Source organism: Dromaius novaehollandiae, chromosome 7 (genome assembly GCF_036370855.1).
Source record: "Dromaius novaehollandiae isolate bDroNov1 chromosome 7, bDroNov1.hap1, whole genome shotgun sequence".
In the NCBI taxonomy this organism is placed as follows: Eukaryota; Metazoa; Chordata; class Aves; order Casuariiformes; family Dromaiidae; genus Dromaius; species Dromaius novaehollandiae.
Window position 1 is genome coordinate 37,806,974 of NC_088104.1, and position 24,063 is coordinate 37,831,036.

A 24,063-nucleotide genomic window follows, 5' to 3' on the forward strand; every position below is an offset into this window, starting at 1 on the left:
CAATTCCACGAACCTATCTGTACTGACCATGTCTCTGGGGCAAGTTACAGCAGCTTGGATAATGCCAACTGGGAACTTGCTTGACACAGCTGTAGTCTGGCTCAACCTTTCTGAAATGGCTCCTGTACTGGCCTGGTGGCTGAGCTGCATACATGAGCTTTACAATTATTTAGTTTTCCAGAGTCACCAGGATATGGGTTGAGGGACAGAGGCTATGGTGTGGGCAAGCAAGCTCATCTGAATGAGAATATAGAATGCACAAGTCCTCTCCTCTCAGTTTTGCTGCTTGTTTACTCAGTTATCTCTGTTGTCTCATGATATTTAGCTATTCTTCCATATATAGTAAGTGTCTGACTGCAGAAGCAGACTGCAAGGAAGTCTGTAACAACCTTAATGTTAGCAACACTGCTCCTCAAAAATAGAAATATATCCAGGATCTACATGGATAGAGATCTTTAGTGGTGATTTTCACTATCTTCATTAGGTCAGCCTCGAAGGCTCCTGAAGAAGGCAGAAAATAATCTGTGACTGGTAACAAAATGGGTGAGAAATGTTCAGGCCTAAAGTCTGGTTTAGATTTCTAAGGCTATGTTCATTAAGAAAAAAGGAACAGCTGAATTTTCTGAAGTAGCAGGAATCCACAAGTTACTTAAAAACTGCTGAAATCCATAGCTGTTCCTGTTTTAAGAATGAAGTGAGATTTAGTATGGCCAGAAAAAGGTGTGCAAGGGGTAAAATACTAAAGCAAGTATGACTAACACCATTTGAAGGAGCACCTCAGTTGGTCTTGCCACATAAATATTTGCCACACCAACTAAAGATACCAGATGCCTATCACTATGTTAAACTCGCATCCTGACCTCTTAAACTTTAAACATAACCAAATTTGCTCAAGAAGAAATTCTCCTTGAGCCACAACACATCACATGTTCATTGAAAGTCTCACAGGAGGAAGGAATTAAGTTTGATTGCTGGTAACATTTCAACATTAATGAAAAACAATAACGTTGATTTTAGGCCGACTACAGATTATACAGTAGCAACTTCCTAGCAAAGCTTCAGTGTGCTCCACGTATTAAGTATCTATTAAAGCTACCTCTAAGGCACCTATCACAAGGATAACTCAATGTTTTACAAACTGGGCAATCAGCTTATTCTCAGCTCATCTCTGTCTTGGCTCAGTATAACAGCTGAGGTTTCCTCCTCCTCATACTATTTGCTTATCTCTTCACATCCTATTCTACAGAAAGATATTGCAGAAGAGATATTTTAGTTAAATGGATTTATAGTTAAATCCAAAAATAACTATCGAATCACACTATTTGTCTCCCCATTCGAAGGATGTATCCATTAAGCAAAATGCTTCTGCCTTTAAGCTCCATACCTGTAGGACGGTCGTCTGGAAAGAATTTCTCTGCGTTTCTGTGAGTCTGTGACACTGTCTACTGATTCCTGTGAATCTTCACTTTCTGCTATAGTGGAGATCTGTAAATAAGAACAGCAATTAAAATCAATAGGACACTATCAGTGACTGCTACTTCAAGGAACTGTTCACATTATGTGAAAAACACTACAGTGCAAGTATTATATACCTGGGCAACTAACAGTAAGGACAGGCTGTTTAGTAATGGATACAGTAATGAATGACCACAGACAGTTAGAATTCCTTTTACAAACAAAATAGTCCTATGAGCAAATATAAATAGTAATTCCATACACTTTTTGCTTTCTATGATTCCTTCCTTGTTTCCATCCGTTTCAAAGAACCAAAGAAAGGCTGTCAATCAAGTTTAGGGAGATAATAACTACATGCAACTTAAGATAGAAAGCAGAAGGATTTAGAGACAAAAGAGCATAATATTGAAGCTGAGAAAGATCCATTTATAAATCATTGGGTAAATATGGGAACTGCAGCAGATTTTTGTATTTTGTCCTTTGATGCCATGTTACAGAGAGACTGTCTTCTCTTTTAGGAAACTGGCAGGAAAGTATCATACCTGAAGATGCTAGCAAAATTCTGCAATGCTGCAATTCTGAACATCTGTGCTACAAACACTTACAAAGATTTATGTAGGAAAGCTCAAATGTTTGTATCAATCATACTTCAGTAATTTGAAATGCTAAAAACGTAAAAATATCTCCAATATATAAACACAGGGAATTTTTTTTCCCAAACAGTTCATACTACAAATATACAAAAGCTAATGAAACAGTAAGTAGCTAAAGGTCTATGTGAGAAACACAGCTTGTAGTCTGACATTTTGTGCACTACAGGGAAGATTCCTAAAGGCTCAAAAACCTTGCTGGTGCCTGAGTCTCACAACTATCACATGGAGGGCCTGGATAGATCCAAGGCTGTCTGCGAACTGCCGGGCTCTGAATACCACAGCATTCCAAACGCGCTCTCGCGTTGCATTGTGTCAGGTGAATTGCAAACATGATTTCATTATCAGTCTCTTATCTTCCACCCCTGGCTAGCAACTTGTGCACTTCTCTGAAAACTGCTCACCTCCAATAGCTTTAAACTCTAAACTTTTGACTCCAATGGCTGAGGAGGGTAGGGCCTGCCAGAAACTCAGAACTAAAGCTGACAAGGAGTAAACAAAGATTATTATCAGAATGACCTAGTTTTAAATTATGCATCACTTACTCTTAAGACTAACACCCAGCTAAATATCTGTATCAAATAATCACAATGGCTAACTTTTAAAATTAACTTTTTTTTGAGCTCAATGTACTAATAGCAAAGGCATGATGTACAGTCTTTGTCCCATGTGGCAGCTGCATCTTAAACGTTTTCTGATTCTATGTTCAGTAGCACTGGGCTTAGTGGTTCCAAAGCAAAAAAACATAAAAAGGTTACAGACTTTAAGGATTACAGACTAGTTTTCTCCTAAATCTTTAAACAGTCTCTTCATTCATTCTTTCATTATCTGTCTTGGTGTACAGAAAAAGCAATTAATTACTAAGGTTTTACAAAGCAAAAAACATTCAACAAGCAATTTTAAAATCACTTTTATGAGAGGACTGACAGGTATGTTTTAAGGTCCATTAACATACAGACGTGTTTGTAAACCAATGCAAATGTTTTCTAAGCAGCAAAGACTCTCATCCCAGTACATTTGCTTCATGAATAGTTAAACAATCACATTTTCTAAAATCCCTTTTGCGCACTTCAGAGTTAATAATATGAATTCTTACAAGTCAATAAAGATGTATAAAAACACAGCAAAGAGAGAAGTATGGAAATACATAAGAAAAACCATCAGCTGTTAAGCTCATCAACTAAGTTCTAAAGGGAAATGAAACTCAGCATGTATGGAAATGAAAAATGGTTAAACCAGAACAAAAAAAGGCACAGAGTAGCAAGTACTGTGCAGATTTTGCCTTCAACATGCTCTTTACGTTTATATACATATAAAAAGAACACAATCCACACAGAAGCACATGAGAAACCAGTGAACGGGCGGGGCCCTTCAGAAGGCCCGGTTTACACATCAGGCGGAGTCCTTCCGTAAGTACCTGAACTGTCTGGACCTGGGGAGACTGAATAACTGATGGCTGGGCAGCCTGAATTACTCCGTGGACTTGAACTGTTTGCCCATTGGGCAGCTGAACTAAGGTCACTGTGGGTGCAGAAGACGTTGCATGAGCTGCTGGCATAGATACCTGCAAAACACAGACAGGGAGCATAAATTAGGTTACTTCATTCTTCTCAGTTCACTATCAGGAACACTTTTTGGTGAAAGAATTATGTCTCTTCTTCTAGACACCAGTTAGCTGACCCAAATGTTTCAGTGCAATACAAAAACCCCTGAACTGCCTGAGCCCAACATTTGACCTACTTTACAGATTAATCTAATGCAGAATTTCTGCAGGCTCAAAACATTGCTTGTAAAACCACTGCCAAGAATGAGAGAATCACAACTGCCTTTATTTTGAGGTAACCTCATAAAAAATATTATTAAACTTCTCTTACCTCAGTTAAATATTGCTAGGAGTCGGGTGTACTCCTACAGACACTTCTGAAACAAAGTCAGAAACATATGGGAGCGGAGCCATTTTTGTTCTCACTCAAGAAAATGCAAAATGTTTGCCAGATGTAAGAAGTTAACATTTTTAGGGAGTCGTATCTTTCAGACTTATTAGAGAATAAAGTCAAGTAGCTGGCAAAGCCCATTTGAAAAAGAAAACTCACCATATGTTCGGACAGGAAAAACGTGGGTTTTCAATGGAAACAAATCGTCTCCAAGCAGTTATTTTAATTCAGTATAACAGGGCAACACAAACTCTAGTCTTAAGAGTTATTTTATTTCTATGAGGAAAAATGGCTCAAGTTTTAAAATTTCAGTTCCTAAATGAAGCTTTATTTCTACAGCACAGACCTCTAGGCATAGAGGCTATGCCAACAGCGATACACAAACTACTTCAGCATGGTACATTACCACTGTGGGCACCACCACAGGCATCCTGCATAAGAGCTCAGACTCGGAGGACATACATGTCCAGACAGAGCTGTTTGCTCTGAGCAGGGAAGTCTCACTTCTCTTCTGCGGCAGATCACAAGAACTATTATGGGGCCACCCAAGGGCCACACGCCAAGGTGGATGGGCAGCTGCCCTGTCACACATCCAGGAATCAGCAACTGTCCCGTGATAAAATGCATGTGTGCACACCTGAAGGGCTCCTGAAATGCACAGTGATGTGAGGGTGCCATACGAGCTCACGTGGCCCGTGGTTTGCTCCTGACTCGCACAGTCACAGCCCTCAGCAAAGGACTGCAGGCGTGTATGAGCTGCTGTAGCAGACCACAGCCAGGTGACGGGTCACTGACTTGCCAGCCTTCTCCTAGACACCCAAGTTTGAAAAATGTAACAATCTTCCAACATTTAACAGGATTTTCAAGAAGGTTGATCCATCTGGCTACGACGCAAGAGGGGGCTGTACCGCTGTACTCCCTAATGTCAAAGAAATGCTATATACAGAATACAGAAGTAAACCCTCTTCTGTCCTAACTAACATGTGGTTCTCAAAAGACTGCAATGGATGATCTCTGAATTTCCATAAACATCAGCCATTTACAAAGAAATCTTGCTTAACAAGAAAATTAAGGGGAATTACATGTAGACCCCTCTCCTCCACAGCTGTCCCTCCCTAATCCACCGATCTGTCTTTGCTTTTACCTTCCTTTTCCATGAAGCTGGCTGCAGCATCAGGCAGCAGTACTTAACTCACATCTACACCTGAGAGAAACTGGGACTGAGATTAGCATGAACATGGTCTCTTCTGGCAAATTATATTCCTTTACAAAGTGACCTTTTTATAATACATCTGACTAAACAGTCCTTGGCAATGACAGCAAAGCTGATCAACTAACTGAAGGCTATTCTGTGGTTGAACTAAGCCAACAGCAGAGTGTAACTTCCGCAGATGTCTCTGACTCATACCTTGTGGAACTGGAACAAGTTTCCTTTTGACTCTGAAAACTACCCTGAACTCACTACAAATGCAACAGTTAAACTAAGGTTACAAAAAGAGTCACCTCCCTCTGTACAAGAGATAGTGAAAAAATTAATTGATATAATTATTTATTTAGATTTTCCTAAGCTTCTGAAGGCACTCTCTAATGCCAAACACAGCCTCTCCACGTATTAAAAATACTGTAATAACATAACAGTGATGTAAACAGGACAAGGAATTACATTCAGACTGTTGTATCATCTCCACAACGAACACAAAGCCTGGGAAACTGCTAAGGTGCAAATAACACAGTGAATGACAGTAGGGGAAGCTGGGGAAAATATTACTGCTTTATTTGTAGTTCACATGGACTTTAACCATTGCTATGCAGAATCCCACCTCTTTTTCTTACCCAGATAAAATTGTCATTCAAGTACCAGGGTAACTTTGCCTGAGTAAAGTGCATTCAATTTACTACATACCTGTAAGTTTTGCTACCTGGAGGTTAGTATGTTAGGATACAAATTTAAAACATGCTGGCTTCTTTGCACTAAATCTTAACACACACCAAGTAAAAAGCAGCTTATCGGTTTTGCAAGACAAATAAACTACTTCCACTTAGTTCACACTAAAGTGTTATTGACACCACCTACATCCTGTGCCAAAGTTAGACAGTGAAAAAACTGCCCAAAGAGGCAAGCTGGTGCAGGGCAGCTGGTGGCCTGTAAAATCATACTGAAGCTCACTGAATGCAAATTGCTCTGTACATTTCAACACTTTCACTCCTCGTACTATCACTTGAATAGAAGGGAGCTAGCTCTGGTTTACTGAAAGGTGTCATGACTTTTTAAAGGCATAATTAATGAAATGATAAGCTATTAAATAATTAAGCAATTTAAAAGACATTAAATTCCCCACAGTATGTGATCTAAAAAATAGTTTGTGCTGTGCTGGCTGCAAATAGTTTTAGAATGAAATGATTACAGCAGAGAGCATGAACAGATTCTGTACTCGTTTACACAATGGAGTGGCTTCTGCCAACCATCAGTGCATCCAAGAATGAAACTGGGTTCCAAAATTAGAGATGTAGCTAGGATTGTACAATTTCTTATCCCTCCAAAATAATTTGGGGTTAATAAATGATCTACTACTGTCTCACTAAATAGCAAACAATTCTGTGAAATTTAGGAGATAACAGCATAACACAAGCAGTCAGATGCCATGTTGTTCCACTTCCTTATAATGCTTATAATATTCATGCACTCTGACAGCTCTTGTATTTACTACATTATTTACCTACATTTTCACTTTGTTTTCTTCAGAATTAGAAACTTTGTTATAGACAAGTTTCTGATAGAAAAGACAACAGCCAAACAATCCAGTCAATATAAAAAATACAGTAAATTATATGTTTTGAAAAAATACCTTTCCATGGTATGGTTGCGGGAAAGAATACTAGAAATATTTTAAATAATTCATTATTCTGTTAAAATTTGATAGTTTACACACATACAGTTCTTCAGAACTAAAACAGCCTCGTGTGATGGGAAGTCAAAAATCTCTACTGCTATACAAATGTGAAAACAAAAATTAAAGGAACTACTCACAGCACCTGTTTTAGAATCACATCAGTGGAACCTCCTCTCAGGCTCACAAGCAGGCATTATCCTTCTTAAAAAAATTATCCAATACGTAGAACTTTTATATCAAATCATTTTATACCTGGGCTAATGTTGCAATCTGTGGTTGTGCCTGTACTGTCATCTGTTGGGTTTCTGCCTCTGTAACGGCTGCATCTCCGCTCTGCTGGTTCTCTGCTCCAGATTCCATGGTCATTTAGTTACCTACAATCACAATATTTGTCGTAAGTCTTTATTGGTATGCAATTCTATTATTCTTGGTGGATCTGGTAGCAATCACTGCAGCTGAATTCCCATTACTACATATTATTTTCACTTGCTTATTAAAATGCTGCCAAACTACTAAGCATTTAGGCAAAACTTTTCATGCCATGTGTCTGCCTCGGGTTGATTTTTCTGTGTGTAATGTTTCCATAAAAATAGGTCCAGCCTCATCCAATATTGAGATCAGAAAAAAATGTATTTTGCTTATCATAAAAAAAATTGTTTGAGGAATTTTATTATGACAATCTAGTACTTTCATAATTTGAAATAGTGACTTGCATTTTGTCAGGAAGGGCGCTGTGTCAGTGCCAAGGTGAAAATGTGCCATAATTAGGTCTTAGAAGCCTCCCCTGCCATAGCTCCCCTCCACCGACTCTGGTTTGCAGAAATCCAATAGCAACTTTTTTTGTGTTGAGTGCTTAGTTTTCAGTGTCTTCAGTTTGAACTAAATATGCAGCATCTCCATTCAAATTCTTTCCGTAACTGGACTGTGTATGGGCCTACATCACAGCAACTAAGTCTCTTCTATTCTATGTTTATAAAATCAGCATAAACAATGCTAGAAGCCATTTCTAGATGAACTTTACTGCAAATAATTATCTTTATATAAAGAGGTACATAGTAGTTTTTCATGGCCTAAGTTTTGTATCCTACATAGCTCCTGATACATTTTTAAGTGATAACTGAGTAAGTCTAGATCACCAGAACATACAATTCTATAAAAAGAGGTTGCATAACTTCCAAAAACAAGCACGTAGGCAGAGTGTAATGAATGTGAAATTCTGCACTGATGTGTGAAAATTACTTTCCAGTCTTCTTTAGATACTGATATGAAAGTATTTAATATGCAACAAAGAACTTCAAAATACAGGGAAATCTCCCAAACGGTGATACAGCAATACCACTGTAATACACAATACTAAATATACAGAACATCGAATACCAAAAACATTAAGAATGGTTATTACCTCCATATCCCCAAAACCAATCTCGCATGCTGCTCTGTGCTGCCCAGTCTACTCACTTTTCTGCCTACCCTGAGCCACCACACCTCTCCTCAGAGCCGGGGCAAAAACAACCAGGAGAGCATCTCTGCTTTAGGAAAGAGCCTGGAGGCAGAGCACACTCACATCTGTAGGAAGGTGGAAAGGAGAAGAAATCCCTGCTCTTTGCTGAACCTTACTGGCCCACCGAGGAAAAAACTTAAAAAGCGTCAATATACGTGGTAGTACCAGGACCACCACACAGTCACTGCAGGCAGCCCTAGTGCTCTGCGTGAAGAAAACCAAGCAGTTCTTAAGAACGATAAAACATTTCCTTATAAACACAAGGTGAAGAAGCTTCCATTTCAGTGCAAACTGTCCTATAAGATTATTGGAAAGAGAATACTCTTTGAAGATAGGTATTATACAATAGTCACACTTTATCCCCGAGAATAATCTGAAATTTCATAAAAATTTCATAAAAATTACATAAAAAGAGAGCAAGTCAACATATATAAACCAAAATCTACATAGTCTACTATTAAAAGTGTCTGTTTAAATCAGCATGTATGTGTGTGCACGTGTGTGTGTGTGTGGTAACACTGAAATGTTGAAGTCCCAAGGATTTACTTCCAACAACAGTTTGGAAATTCTTATGAAAGGAACAAAAATAATTAAACCTAGCTTATCCTTAAAACAAACAGACAAACTGTACATTTTTTGGAAAAAAGCAATTCTTCTAAGCAGCTGGAGTTTTGGTCTGTCTCTCACTGTTGCATGATTTTGCATTTCACATAAAACAGGTACTACTCTTGACAAATGCTCACAGATATACAGTATCTGTATGTATACACTGGTAATCTAGCCATGTAAGAAATTCATTGTAGACTCACTGCATTTTAAGTAGTTTGTAAATTAAAATTTTTCTAAGAATTTCAGGACTAGCCTGTTGCCGCACCAATATTACAACCCTATTCTTTCCTAAAGCACCAAGAATCTTTTCCCCACTACATTTCCTCTCCCAGAAAGCCATATCTTCACAAAAGTAATCTCCTGCACTATCACTATTTATAACATGCATGGCCAAACTATGCTTAAAGACTTCATTAATGACACCTAAGTGGTTTTCTATGCCAACTTTGACGCATGAATTATATTTTAACACTCTTAGTCATTCACGCTATATACCCAACTTTTTCTGTGTAACATGCAATCTCAAAGGTGCAAACTACAAACTGGATTACTGTAGCTTTCCCTTTGTTTTTTATCATTTTTAAGGAGGAGCAGGTCTATTACTTTTTTGGGTGTATCAGCCAGTCCCTCAAAGAAAAGCAAATGGACAACCTTCTCCCAATTCCTGCGTATGTACTGTGGTGACTCCAGGCAGAAGACTACTTCCTCAGAACCATTCTGGGGGAACTGGCAGATCTTCACAGCAGCACCATCTCCCAGTCAGTATCAAAATGGAGCTTTAAAAAAACAAATTCCCAGCTATGAATTCAAATATGTTGCGAAACAGACAATGCTTTTGTTTTCTGATAGAAATCTGTGACTCAAGTGTGGAGTCAATTGCTAAACAAATGGGATCAGAAACACATGAACTGCGCAGTTGAGGAGTGTCTTGAATCACGTATTTAGCAATGTTCACACAGGTAAACTGTGCCAAATTCCTGACGATAAATGGAAATGTTTTCCTGGGAAGAATTTCCCATCTTCTCATGCATTGTTCAGCAAAGCACCTAAAACTGGAACATTATGTTGTATCAACACCTCTGATTTTAGAAGCTTGGTTTCTATGCTTGCATCGTTTTTTGCACCTACATTGTCACCATATGCATTATCTGTTGGAAGTGCTCCCTCCTCTGGAATGCCAGCATTTGGGAAAACAACTGCTAACGTGACTTGCAAACACCCAAATGGAACCTCCCCACAACATACAGCAAAGCACCAAATAATGCAGGAAGCTGCCTGCAAGACTTAACTCTTGACACGCAGTTTAAGTGAGTTTCCAGTGTGACTTACAGGTCTTCTGGGACAGGTGCTTAGTCTTGTGTTATTTGCACAAGTGCCAATCCTTAGACCCCTTCAAAGCCCTCGTGTCGCCCCGAGGCCAGACAAGCTTTGCTGGCGGGACACCCAAGGCAGTCTTGTGTTTGTGTCAGCGCTCAGACTTGCATCCACTCCCTCCTCCTGCCCCGTCCTGGCTCCCTGCACTGGTTTCCCCAGCAGTCACCACTTCGGAGTTCTTGCCTGGGGCCGGGGACGTCAGGGCTTCCTGGTGGGAATGTGAGTTTGGGGGCCGTGAGGGCTATGGGGGCGGAGGGAGCACGCTTTCCTCCTTGCTGGACACCTGCTCACGTCTGCCTGCTTCTACGCTATTTACCAAGTTGTTAAAAGAGGATACACGTTCCCACTTCGAGAAAAAGTTAACAGTTGCTATAGGTTATTTTGAACCAAGCATTCTTCATAAAAATAACTGAGAAACTAGTTAGCTATTAACAACAAGAGTTGACACACACAAGAATCTGCTTGCCTAAAATATCCCAGGTATGAACACCAAATACAGGTATAAAGGCTGACAAGATTAGTTAGTTAGAGGCAGTTTAACTCATCACTTTTATCTAATCCACAGTTTTCCTTAACAGTTCAAAAGAATTAGCATTACTTAATATGCTTACTAATGTAAGTTACTCGAAACTGCAGAGGTAAGCAGCCAAACAACAAAATATTCAGCTGACACCAAATACTTTGTTTTAGCCAAATCAGGACTGGAAAAGAAATTGAGAGGAAGCTAACTACTTGCACTAGATGAATTTACAACATGACAGCAGAAGACTGATGCTAATAAACAAGAACAGCTGCACAATGCATGGAAAATTCTTAACCACACACACTCTAAGAAAAGCTAAACAGAACCGTATCATTAATTGCATGAATTTGGGAAAGGGGGCTGGGCACTACTGCAAGATAGTTCACTGAATTCAACTTAACATGCACCTGTGACAGGAAAAGCTAAAATGTTAGAATGCAAGAGTAGTAAGATAGAGAACAATGTTTAAAAATTATGATATTTGTATAGAGGACCCTACATCATCAGCTGGATACAGTGTAGAGGTAGGGACCCCATTTAAAAAATGGATTCTGTGAAATTCGGGTGTTCAGAGAAAGAGAGCACCTGAGGTAATGAAAACCTTTTGTATAGAGACAGGAGAGAATGGTGTCATTTACCTCAGAAAGAAGTGCTTCAAACATTAAAAATATACTTAAGTTAGTAACAAGGAAAGCAAACTGGAAACCTTCGCTTTCTCAACATAAGAATAGTGAAGTTCAAAAGGGGCAAATTTAAAATTGTTAAAAGTATAAAAGTGTATAAACTTCTATTTTAAAAAACGATGAAAAACTGATACTTCACATACTGCATGGTCACTACAGATATGGTAACCCCTGTAATTTACATTAAAGCAAGCGTATTCAGAGCACGAGTAGAGTTACTTCTCCTCCCAACTGCTCACTGAACCAGGAAGATGCAACTCTTTGTCTTCCCACACCCTTCCTATCACCATCTTCACTCCTTAGTACCCACCTATCCATACTTCTTTGGTCTCCCTGGGCGTTGCTTCTTTTAGTATTTCTCATCTCAAATATCTCTATAAACGCCAGCATCCCTCCTGAACATTACACTCCACTCCTTGGTTTCTCTCTACCTCCTCTTCCCAGAGACTTTAGCTCACATAAACACAGAGCTTTCCTGCTCTGCAGACAAAGTTGGATTTTTGTCTCCTGGGATCAGACTAAAGAAAAAAGGTGGAGGTCTTTTCCCAAGCACTGCTGAATCCAAGAACCAAAACACATTGCCGTGGCTGTTGCGGCAGATGACGTAACCACCCATCCACTTTCATACCTGGAGGAGGTCTGGAATGCCCCAAAGCTTTCTGCATTCTTCAACTGTATCAGTTGGCCTAACAAAATGCAATACCTCTCCCTGCAAGCCTTGCTCTTCTTTAATCCTGTCATGGCAACAATTGACTGTTAACTTGTATATGGATCATTATTGGCCATCAAATGTAACCACCCTTTGAGGCAATATGGTTCAGTTTACACCTCTGTTATTGTCACAGACTGTTCCCTAAAAAGCACAGCTTTACTACGTTACACCCTCTGCAACTCTTCAAGGTCTCTTTCTCCTCCACACTGGATGAAGACTTCTGATTTTATTCTATTAGAAGTACACGCTCAGACTTTGAAGAGCAACATAAGAACCTCCAAAAGCAGTACAGATCAGAGACCCGACAAACCCTAGACCCCTTTCAAGCCCTCCGTGCGCCATGTAAGCTAGTCACCCATTCACCCTGGCATCACCTACAGAAGCCATCTTCATTGCCACACTCGTTTCCTGATCCAGCTCAATATGTAGCCACTCAAACGCTTACGGCAACTAAGTGCCAAGGCAGAGAGGGAGTTGAAGGAGGTCAAATAGCTTCTTCCAGTGGAAGTACCATGTTTACCTATTTACAGAGTAAGAGCACTAACTGCTTTAATACTCATTTCTGCTGAATTTCTGTGGATTAAGCTAGAACTGTATTTTCTCTTTTTCCATAATGCACTTAGAGCCTAAGAGGTGTATGTGTTTAAAAAAAATATATATGACTAGTTTCTACATTAGAAATGTCTCTTCTGACTGCATTATCAGAAAACTAGTCTGCTTTTTCATCTGACTTTAAAGCGCAGAACTCTGAGGAAGAAGGGCTGAACATCTCCGAATATTTAAAAGTCCCCAGCAGTCCAATCCAGCTGTTCCACATTGGATAAAATCTCGTTAAAGGCTCGCAAGGAAGTCCTTTTCAAGAAAGAAGTGGGAAAGGCCTATTCTGTAAATCAGTCTACCAAAGTTCTCCAATAAAAAGGAAGATCCCTTGAATAACTCCTTCCTTCCCTGAAAAAAAATCTTTAAACAGTGGTAGCTACAAATAGAGAAAGCTAAATGTATTAAAAAGATTACATTATTTCATAAAGCACTTTCCTTTTACATTTGTTTTTTTACAGCTTCTTGCTCTGAATCTGCGTGGACTTCATTTTGCCCCTTCTGCGTTCTATTCATGCTAATGTATTTGGTAACCTCTGGCATGAGATCAGTTCAAGGATGTTCAAATAGGAAAATAAATATGATGGTAGTTTTTCGTTTTTGGCAGTTTAACATCAATGCCATGTAACTAGATGAATGCTGTGCGTACTCCATTCCTGGTTTCACTGGCTGTTCAGAGTTTCGGAAAGCTATGGCGAAGTGCGGAGGAGACGTGCTTCTCAAGCAGTGCTTACCAAGTTCTGTATTCTGATTTATTCACAGCAGGCGTATCAGTACAACTGCTCAGAAAGCAAACACAGCTCCACAGTCTAAAGTTCCAGGAATTCAACTCTGTGTTTACTATGTGTGGCTTTACAAAGCCACAGATCCATCATAAAAGCACTGGAAAGGTCATCAAACACTATTCTTGTATGCTATTACTTGTTTTCACCTTTTCAATGTAATTGCTAAGGACATTCACATGAAATCTGTAAACATTTCCTCTGTTACCTTGCAGCGGGGCAGTCCTTTCAGCAGTTACCGAACAGCAGCTTTATGAATTCCATTCAATGACTGCCAGATTGAAAATGTTCAGAGACAAGTAATTTTATTTACAGCTAACACACAGAACTCCAAATAACCAGTAATAAACGCTCTACAGGACAAGATAGGCCCATAATTAATTATCTCCCTCTGTCCCTAATGACTACGGTGGGTTGGCACAGGAACTGCAATTTATACCAGAGTTTCACTGTCCCCCTAAGCTGGCACTGCCATTGCCCCATTTCTTCCTGCCCTGCTCTCTCTTTGGGTGGCAACAGACTGCGTTCCATACTGTCAATGCAGCTTAGTTGGTCGATTCCTACTAAAACTACTTTCCACCACATTAGCTCCCTGAACCAGTTCACCACAGAGCCACTCAATGTTTATGCCAGCCTCAGGGCTGGGAAGTGCAGGGGCTGGGAAAATAGCTTCCTTCATTGCCACAGCTATCAGCTTGAAGCATAAGTAGAAGAATTGCCTCAACAACCAAAATGCCACAAAAAGGAGATGATTCCTCAGATTACGTGCATTCAAACGTGACAACCAGCCAGGCAAACTGGAGAACAAAAAAAAAAAATTGAAAAAACCTTGTCACTGAAATTAAAATATCTGGTATTGAACTTCTAAGAAAAAATAAATCTCACTTCAAAGTGACCTTATACAAAGTGGAATTAAACTATCAGCTTAATAGAATACCCGTAGTCCCACTTCTGACTACATCAACATGACGCTCAGAAAAGTGTCTGAAAATGCTTGGTTGACTGAACATACACTGTAACAGACAGAGCAAGGGACAATAACAAATGATTTTCACGTCTATTTGTACACAGTTCACAGAAGAAATGCAATCAAGAACCTTGATTATGCCTAACAAACTTTTCCGGCTCATGATGGAGACTTGCGGGGAGAAATATATGTTCCCAGCCAAACTTCTAGGGCAGTTATGGCTACATTTCCAATATCACTGAAAATTTCTCACACTTAACCGATTTAGATATCTAAATGACTAAAGTAATGGAACAAATTATTTGGTTTACAGTTGTCTGCATGATCAATCTCCCTTTGACGAAAGGGAAAGCAGTGTCACATTTTAAAACAAGGGCAGAAAACGTAAAACCTGATCTCAGAGCTACAGAGTAGAGCACTCACGTCAGAAATCACTTCTACATTTCATTTTTTTATTACCAGTAGCACAGTAAAGCTGATATTTCCTAGGAAGAGGTGAATCAGTATGCCCACGTGTAGGATGTGTAAATGAATGTTGCTTGAACATTCTTCACTGCTGGATTTTCTTGATTTGATTTTATACTGTTGGCATTGTACTAACAACTGCATTTTTCCGCCTTCAAGCTTTCTAAAAATAAAAGAAAACCTGACAGTAATTAACTGCAATTTATTTCCTGTATCACAGATTTGATGAATGTAAGCGTATCCAGCAAGTACTTGTATATGTATATAATTTAATTCAAATTTAATCTATATTGCTTTACCTCACTCACTATGGAGTCATCAAGGAATCTAACCAAATTACAACCATTCCCTTCAAGAATCTGAATCGGGCACTAACCATAGAGATGATCCCCCCCTTAAAGAAAGAAAAACCTACATATTTCAGTTCAACTGATAATACAACCTCCCCCCCCTTCCCTATTTAAACTACACCACCTTACCTAATAGTCAGTATAGATCTTTTCTGAATTCACCAGTTTGCCAAGGAGCCCCCTAGAAGGTGTGCGGAGGAGATCAGAGAAAGTATTTCCTAAGACATTTCCACCGAGAAACAAACAAATGCCTCTCCACTGTCTTGTCGCCTTCATATTCAGAAATTCCCTCCAAACACTGTCAGACTAAAATGAATGCAAAAACAAAAGTTATTTGGTAACTACTATTATTAAAGGCACAATCCATAAATATGTTTTATTTAGAAATGTTTCTAAATTGACAATCCCATTCAGCATAGCTGCTCCTGACTAGGTTTAATTTCTGGTCCCAATTCTCCTTTTATCTTTGTCCCAATAACAGTAGGTGGAAAAGTGAGGAGTAAAGACTTCATGAGATTTGAAGCTGTGACCTCTCAACACAACTGACTGTAGTGACACGAAGCCAGGCACGTCTCACATTTGCACTTCAACATCTAATGCTAAACTGCAACACACTCTAGTCTGATGGCAGTTTTTAATAAAAAAGGAAGATACGATTGCATCTGTACTAAAACTAGTGAGAAAACTGTTTATTACTTCAAAAGGCAGTCTCTAAGATGCTATTAGATGCTTAGTAGTAGTGCTCACTTCTGCAAATGGCAGGCATGTTCATATAGAGGGGTGGGGACTGCGTCTGCTCAGTCCATGGTCCAAGCTGGCTGGACATGAACCAACTCCAGTCTAAAAGCCATGCAGTGTATCAGTGTAGCCTGAACCCAAGTAATGCGAGGATAGCAACGGGTATAACAAACTAACATCTCTGTTCTGTTAATGAGGCACTGCGCCTGAGCTAGGAAACCCTGCCTTTTAGCAAGGACTATTAGCTTGGGCTCAGTGCCACGCTAAGGCAGCTTCGTGATTCCTGCATAAGGAGGTGGGCTGCACCTGGCTGGCTCTGTGAGCACTTTACAGATAGTGCTCTGGTAGCACCCAGCCACCTAGACATGCCGTATAATTTATCCTGTTGTGCTGTTCACCAAGAGGAGGCATGTTTTGGGCCACCGCCTTTCATAGCATATACAAGCATTTGAAGCTCTTCTGGCAGGAAGAGCTAAGGCAGTTCAGAGTCACTGAATGGAAAGAGCCAATTCTGCAAATGAACAGATACCTCCTCCCTCCCCAGGGAGGGGGAGAATATGGGAGACCATGTCAGAGAAGAGGACTGTGTCCACACCAACAACGGAGGTAGCATTTGGAGCTGAAAATGATGCCAAGGCAGCAAGGTTACGATCCATCGAAGGCGGTATGCATATTCCTTTTTTCCACTGTGCAGACCTGTCAGGACTTGAGATCTCCTCTTGACCTGCGTCACAGTTATTCAAATAGGTATCTGCTTTTCTCCTTATGTATTTCTGTGTCTTACGACCTTTTACTGCCCCATCAGTCATTCTGGCAGAGCACGACCCACTTAACTGCTGCAAGAAATATTTGAAAACATTTTGACATGTTGTAAGGATCTTTGTCCATGAGCCATGCAACCTTTACACATCCCAGTTCAGAGGCACGAGCTGGAGGAACTGCTGCAATCCCAAATCCATGGTAATGTAAAATTCTATAGGGAGAGACTCAGTACACATTTGCACTGAGTGAGTGGTCATCTCTGAGGTGGGAAAACTACTGAAACTTGCACTCAGCAAACAATTATAGGAGCAACGACTGATTGCTCAACAGAGCTACCGTCCTAGGAGTAAATTAGAGGGACTGTGATGTAGTTGGGTCAAACCACGTATGTTTAACAACAGTGTCTCCTGCACAGACTTTGCTATATATATATGCAGCACAGACATTCACATAATCTGGATCACTGGGTCCATGGCAAATTGGTTAGGTAAAAAAAAGTAAGGCTACTTTTAAAATTCTACAGAAGATCACCTAGCTTTCTTTGCTGCTCAGAGCAGACCAAGAATAACCTCTTAAAAAAACACAGTGCATTACACAGACTCACACCAGTCTGGTTAACCTGAATGCCCCAAGCCCAAGGGCTGTGAACAAAACATATGGTAACCTTGCAGCTCTAACAGAGAAAATCACCTCAATATGGGTGTTTCCTTAACCGTAATTTTAAATTAGGTATCAGGTGTGATTTAATGGAAGCCTATGTAGGAATGCTACAAAAACAGATATCCATAGAAACACGTCTATTATTACCTGAAATCTTTCATATCCAAAGTAATGCATTTCTAGAGTCTGGATTAATTTTACAGTGTGAAAATATATCATACCCTTCACATGTATACAATACCATACTGTAAGACCAGACTGAAAGCTCTGAGAGATTACACTGATTAAAGAGGATATTCTAATGTAATATGAGTGCAAATTTATATTTTGAAATGTCATCCTCTAGAAGGTCCCAGAAATTCTGGAATAAATGAAATGTTTCTTTTCCCTTCCTTTTATGAGAGAAGACAACCCTCCGTATTTAACACTGTTCATTCAGTACCTTAATACATTACATTAGATACATGAATTTCATCACCCACTGGTCTTGTTCCTGTAAAAACAGAACAAAACCAAAAGCCTGGCGTTTGGTGCTGTAGGCCACCTCAGCAAAATCCTGCAGATTAAAAAGGGTCTGATATTGAAATTCCAAAGTGATAAAGATTACACTTGTTCTCACACCACTCTGCAGTTTTAGAGAACTATCAAGTCGTTTAAGAAATTCAGGGCAAGTACATCAAGTTTTAGGCAATATCGACAGTATAATTAAACTTGACGAGAGAATTGTATGTAACAATTTTTGTCTGTGCTGTGATTTTGTCTATTGACAAGAAGGTACAGCTCCATTTTAATGTTTCTAACCCACTTCTCAATGTTAATGGCTAAAGGAACCATGCAAAAAAGCTTCTTCATATATTTATGCTGCAGGTTTATAGGCATAAACTATATAAAAAAACACTGTTCATTCTGTTTGATGCTTGGAGCATATATAGTATTTCTACAGTTCAACCCACAGGGTAAGAACATGTAGTTATATAACTTGATAAATATTGGAAAATCTTGTTTAAAAAACTTTTAAAGAGTTCAGAAAGAAAACACAACAAAATGGACGTTTGAGATTAATGTTTTCACTCTTTTATTAATGGATTACCATGAGAACTGCTCATCTGAAAATAAGATAGACTGAACTATTTATACAAGGCTGATAATTACCAGATACAAAACCAAATGTCTGAAATGAATTCAAAGCAGCCAAAATCTGCAGAGGCAACATACTTTTTGTTATCATTTAAGAGCTTTGTTTCTTTTTTAAGATACAGTAAAGAAAAACTACTTTTTTGCTTCAGTGCTCTCATGTGAAAACTTTTTTTCAATTATTTCTATAGTTAGAGTGCTACAGTAGCATATATCCCAGGTGTGCACAACAGAAACAGCACCTTCTTACAAACCTCATCCTTGTCCAGCCTCTGAATACTTCCTATTCACAAAATTTATTGCAATATTAAAACCAAAAGGGTTGGGGCCTAAGCCACAGCTCAGACTTGAAAATATTTTAAACACGCTACATCCTAAAATTGCTCTGGCTTTATCGGTTATACTGAAAACAAAATCAGTAGTGCTTGGTCAATCAGCACAAGGCTTGAAGCAACAGCAGACACATTTATCTAACTTAATGCACCAAGATTAAATCTGTGACCCGCTCCTTCTCTGCAAAACAATCAAAACTAAACAGTGACCAAATTTTCTACTAAAATAATTTTGGCTATTATCACCTGAGTGGATTTTGGTTTATTTTTCATGTATTTTTGTCTCAACAGCGCAGCAAAGCCTCTTAAATGAGAAAAATCTTTCCTATGCTTGCCAGGCAGATCTACTCTGCATGAGTATCATTCTCCATAACCAAGAAAAGTTTACCTTGTTTTTACATACTTCAGCTGCATTTCAAGAACTGAATTACCTGTGGGCAACACAGATAGGAACAGAGATGTGACTGGCAGATAACTCTGAAGGTCAGAACTATGACCCTGAACAGGCAACGGGAGCCATCGGTGAAACACCGAAGAAAGGAACCGAACGTCTCTTGCATTAGTTTGTCACATAAACAAAAGAGAATCTTCATTTTGCTTTCTGCAGCTACAGCCTTACAAGTATTTCTGGTGGCAGCAGTGCTAGCTCAGGCTCTGCTTTCCTCCCCATTCTCTTTCTTATTTGTACCCTTGCAACTGTCTGTGGGGCTGTGTAATAAATGGGACTGAGGAAGCAATTTGGATTATTAACAGACCAGAAAATGCAAGTTATTTTTAACGTAGACCAATTCCCTGATCCATTTCACCTCACAGCCTCCCAAACAGCTGTACCAGTGCTAACGGCACAGGGACAGGAACAGAGAAACTGAGGCAGTCTACTTAAGCCAGGCCTGCCAGTGAAAGTAAAGCATGTCAAATCAGACATAGTGAATGGAAAAAGAGACTGAAAAAAGCAAACATCTATATTCTGTAACGTGATTACTACTATGTTACTGATGACTCTGCCTAAGAGGGGGAGGCTGAAAATGGGATGATTTTTCTTACGCAGTCAACATTAGCTTTCTGAGGATCAGGCAGAGAGCTGCGTTTTTCGAACAGCCCCAGCTCTGACAAAACAGCTGCTTTGTCACAATAGTTCTTCCTCTGCCGAGCCCAGAAGGATGTGGGCTAGCTATACAGCCCACGATAACCTTACGGTCCAGCGTTCATGTTGATACAGTCTGAGCCACAATTATTATTTTAAAATCAGGAAGAGAGGCCAAACCATTTATCACTTTGTCATAACAGTAAAACCAAAACCAGCTCAGGACACCTTGTGCCAACTGTTGGGAAGGACTGACCGGATTCATACCAAGATGCTGGACCCGGACCCCTTCTGGAACTCTGTCTTTCAATTTAGGCTTGGTTAAAGACGTTATACATAATTCTTCCCATGTGACTGGGCTCCTCATAAAGAGAGGGATTCAGTGGTTACTCTGATCCAATTTCTTGATAAGACTAAAACCTACCTTTGATGAGGTGTAGCTAGATCAACCGCACAGATGTCACCAGGCTTTTAAGAAGGGGAAATTCCCCTCTCATGCTTTAACTGAAACACTTAGCGTGTTACAGCTTGCAGCAAAGACAAACTGACACAGCTCTGATCACCACGGACAGAGCCTAACTCTTTCGCTCAGAAACAAATCTGTGCTGCAGCTCCATGAGATGGGTGAACCGACCTAACAGCACTCTGCTGCAGAAGGGGCAAAGATGCGTTCCTCCTTCCTTTTCCTAACATCTCACTGTGATTCTGCACCCGTGTTGGTGCTAAAAGGATCTGAATCACAAACTGATCCAACCCACTCATCCGGAAGAAAACTAACCTGACAAAGAAAGTTTTCTCCTGGATTAGTGATTTGAACTGACTCATTAAATTATACAACAAAGACTACAGCCAGTGTAAAGGATGGGCCAACACCCCACAGCCAGGAGCAGGAGAGAAGGAAGGTATCTGTCTTTCCAGAGCCACAATCAGTTGTATCAGCTCAGCTGAAACCACAGCAATAGACTTCTGTTGGCATTACTCTGTGGAAGGAGTGCACAGTGCATACTGCCCTTTTCACTTCTTCCCTCTCTTGGTTATCTCCCAGAATTTTCCTAGCAGCACAAAAGAGAAAAATTCCAATGAGTTTCACAAAGAGGGGCAGGAGTCCTACTTTTATAGTAACACCTTAAGCTTTTTTCAAGAGAAAGCTCTAAACAGTGTATGAAGGCACAAATTTACAAACTGCCTGTATTCCCTATCACTTGGAGGAGTGGACATGTACCAGGAGAGTTAGAGGCACGAGCAGCTAAACAGAGCCAGAGGAAGAGTCAGCAGAAAAGGGCAAGGAAATGTTTTCCTTCTTTTGTTCCACAGGGTTTAAAAGATAAACTAGATGGGAAAAGATTCAACATTCAGTCCTAGAAGAGATGCAAGGGATAGTGTGCCAGAAAATTGGATTGATGTTTCAATAGCAGTAGAGAATGAGAGAAGATTTACGGTAGCATCTACCAGAAAGATGCCTGTAACATTGGAACCAAAATGTCACAGGAGGTTGTACAGGAGCTGGAGAGATGATTAAGAGGATCGCATCTAAGGGGAGCTCGGAGAACACGTATGAGAGGTTAGAAGTTAGCACTGATGAACAACAAAACACACGACAACAGGACTGAAGATGTGAACACAACTGATAAAAAAAAATACAAGATAAAAAGTGCTTAAGCCAAGTATACAAGTAGTGCAGCAAATTGTATGTGTATATGGCATTGACATTTGGGAACAGCTGTTGCTCATGTTCATTTACTTACATTTAACACATGTAAAAACTTAAACTTAGATAAATGATCCAGGACCACAACAGAAAGAACGACAACAGGATCCATGCCATCCACTCATAGTTATAAATGCGGGAATAATTTAAAAAATGTAGGTAGGCTGCATTTTCCCACTAAGCAGCACTGCTGTTTAAACTGCTCTTATCTTCCCGTTCATTGCAGTCCCATCCCTTTCCCTGATAATACTGGTGCAGCCACGCAGCAGCCTGGGAAGGGAATGAGCCAGGTGAAAAATAATCAAGCTGCCCACCCCTCACGCCGCTGCATTGCTCCAGTCAGGTTTACAGGCAGGAGCCCCAGCGCTTGTGCCAGTGCCATGGAGAAGACGTGAACAAATGGCCAGATGTGGAGATTGTGTAGGCCAATAATACTGTCAGAAAAAGGTATGTGGAACCAGTTTCAATCTGTCAGCCAGTACGTAAGCTTCAGGAATTCCCGGTTTTCTCAGGCTACCATACCATGCAGCTTTTATTCTTAAAGTCAGCCTTTTCTCAAGGAAAGAACCTGCTCTTTTCTAAGTTTAGAAAGCTATCTGAAAATTTGTCTTCACAAGAGGAAAACAGGACCCATCTTTACAGTTGTTCTAAATAGGAAAAAGTAATTAAAAATTGTTGATAACCTCATCAACCAACCAAGCTACCACTGGAACAACATAGAGCAGATCAGAGAGAGATTTTCACAAACCACTTGTTTGGGGGGAGGGAGGGAAGGAAGGGAAGAAGTGTGAAAACGTCAGAGATAGGCATTTATGTTTCAATTTCCTGCATGGAGATAGCTTTAAATTAGTTCATTACAGGGCTTCCTGCAGCTTTGTCTGCAGTAGCTAGTGCTGGCCAATCTCAGAGACCAAACTGACAAGTAATGAGGTCCAGAACAGCAACTGGCAGAACTCACATCTTTGGAACTATTTGTACATCTTCCACCTGATGGTCTCAGATTTATGACAAACATCAAATCTCACGATACTCTTGTGAGAAAAGTAGATGTGTTTATTATTTTAAGGTGTGAAAGAAACACTGTACCTGTGCAGTTTGCTCAAAATCACTGAGAGTACCTAACCAGCATCTAATGCTGTTTTAAACACATGTAATTATATACATAAGTGTGTGTGTGTGCGCGTGCAGACACATGTGCAGACACATACAAGTTTCCTCCAAATTCTTCACTCTCTCCCCTTAAGAGGCTCTTCCACCATCTGCTGTTTTCTTTTCCCTCCACTCCTCACAGGATACTCTAAATCCAGCACTGCCAGAAAAAACAGCAGCAGCATGAAATGTGAAAATCCTTGTCTGCTTCCAACTGCTGCTTTACCTAGCATTCCTGAAAGAGCTACTAGACCCAAGCACGTCTTCATCCTCTCCGCAGCCCATAAGACTGTTTTGTAACGTGCAACAATTTAAGGTGCAGTGCTTGTTCTCACTTTTTTAACTGTGGTACAATCAAGTGGTCTAAAAGCTTAAGAATAAAGTAGCTATGAACAATTTAACAGCTGGGAGAAGTAGAAAGAAAATCATTACCCACAGAGAGAGCTCAGATTTTCATAATCACCATGAAACATGACGACACAGACTGCAGATGAGGCAACATAATTTTTGATTTAGAGAAGAAAAATCACTGAATCGTCATGGAACTTCAACTGTATGCAGGCAGGGCACCAGAGAGCCCAAACCAAACCCCGGAGGGTTGTTTTTGTTGATGAGGATTACTGTCATTTTTCATGAAAATAACTTTAAATTACAGGCAGAAAGCTAGCTAGGCCTTCCCACTGCAAAAAAGTCTTGAGAAGTGTGGCATGAGTAACTGATCTCCACTTGCTCATAGAGATCCTAAAATAGAGGTGAAGTGTGAATATCCCCTTTGCTTCACATCGGTGTCAACAGAAATTCCTAGTCGGGGCCTTACCTACTATCAAAATTTGCACCTAGAGAGCTGTAGCTGCAGCTATGCAAGAAGAGGCTGTTTACTTCTTACTGCAGCAGAACAGCTACTTTCCAGATTAAGATGAGCTACTACAGAATAATTTATATTTGATACCAGTACCAGCAATAGCTACGCTGGTGCAAGTTTCCAGGAAGCAGACAGACTGAC

General features: G+C 39.9%; 1 protein-coding gene across 4 annotated transcripts in view; it reads right to left on the reverse strand.

The window, feature by feature from the left end:
- Positions 1-24,063, reverse strand: part of CREB1 (cAMP responsive element binding protein 1) — a 41,450-nt gene that overhangs the window by 14,365 nt on the left and 3,022 nt on the right. The window contains exons 1-4 of one of the 4 annotated variants that reach the window (XM_064515224.1): positions 7,183-7,273; positions 3,980-4,025; positions 3,523-3,669; positions 1,385-1,485 (exon numbers count right to left, since the gene is read on the reverse strand). In XM_064515224.1, the coding sequence (XP_064371294.1) occupies positions 1,385-1,485; positions 3,523-3,663 (242 nt within the window). In that variant the 5' untranslated portion in view covers positions 3,664-3,669; positions 3,980-4,025; positions 7,183-7,273. Of the gene's footprint in view, positions 1-1,384; positions 1,486-3,522; positions 3,670-3,979; positions 4,026-7,182; positions 7,305-24,063 lie in introns of those variants that run through there. The other 3 variants (XM_064515222.1, XM_064515225.1, XM_064515223.1) reach the window with 3 other exon arrangements.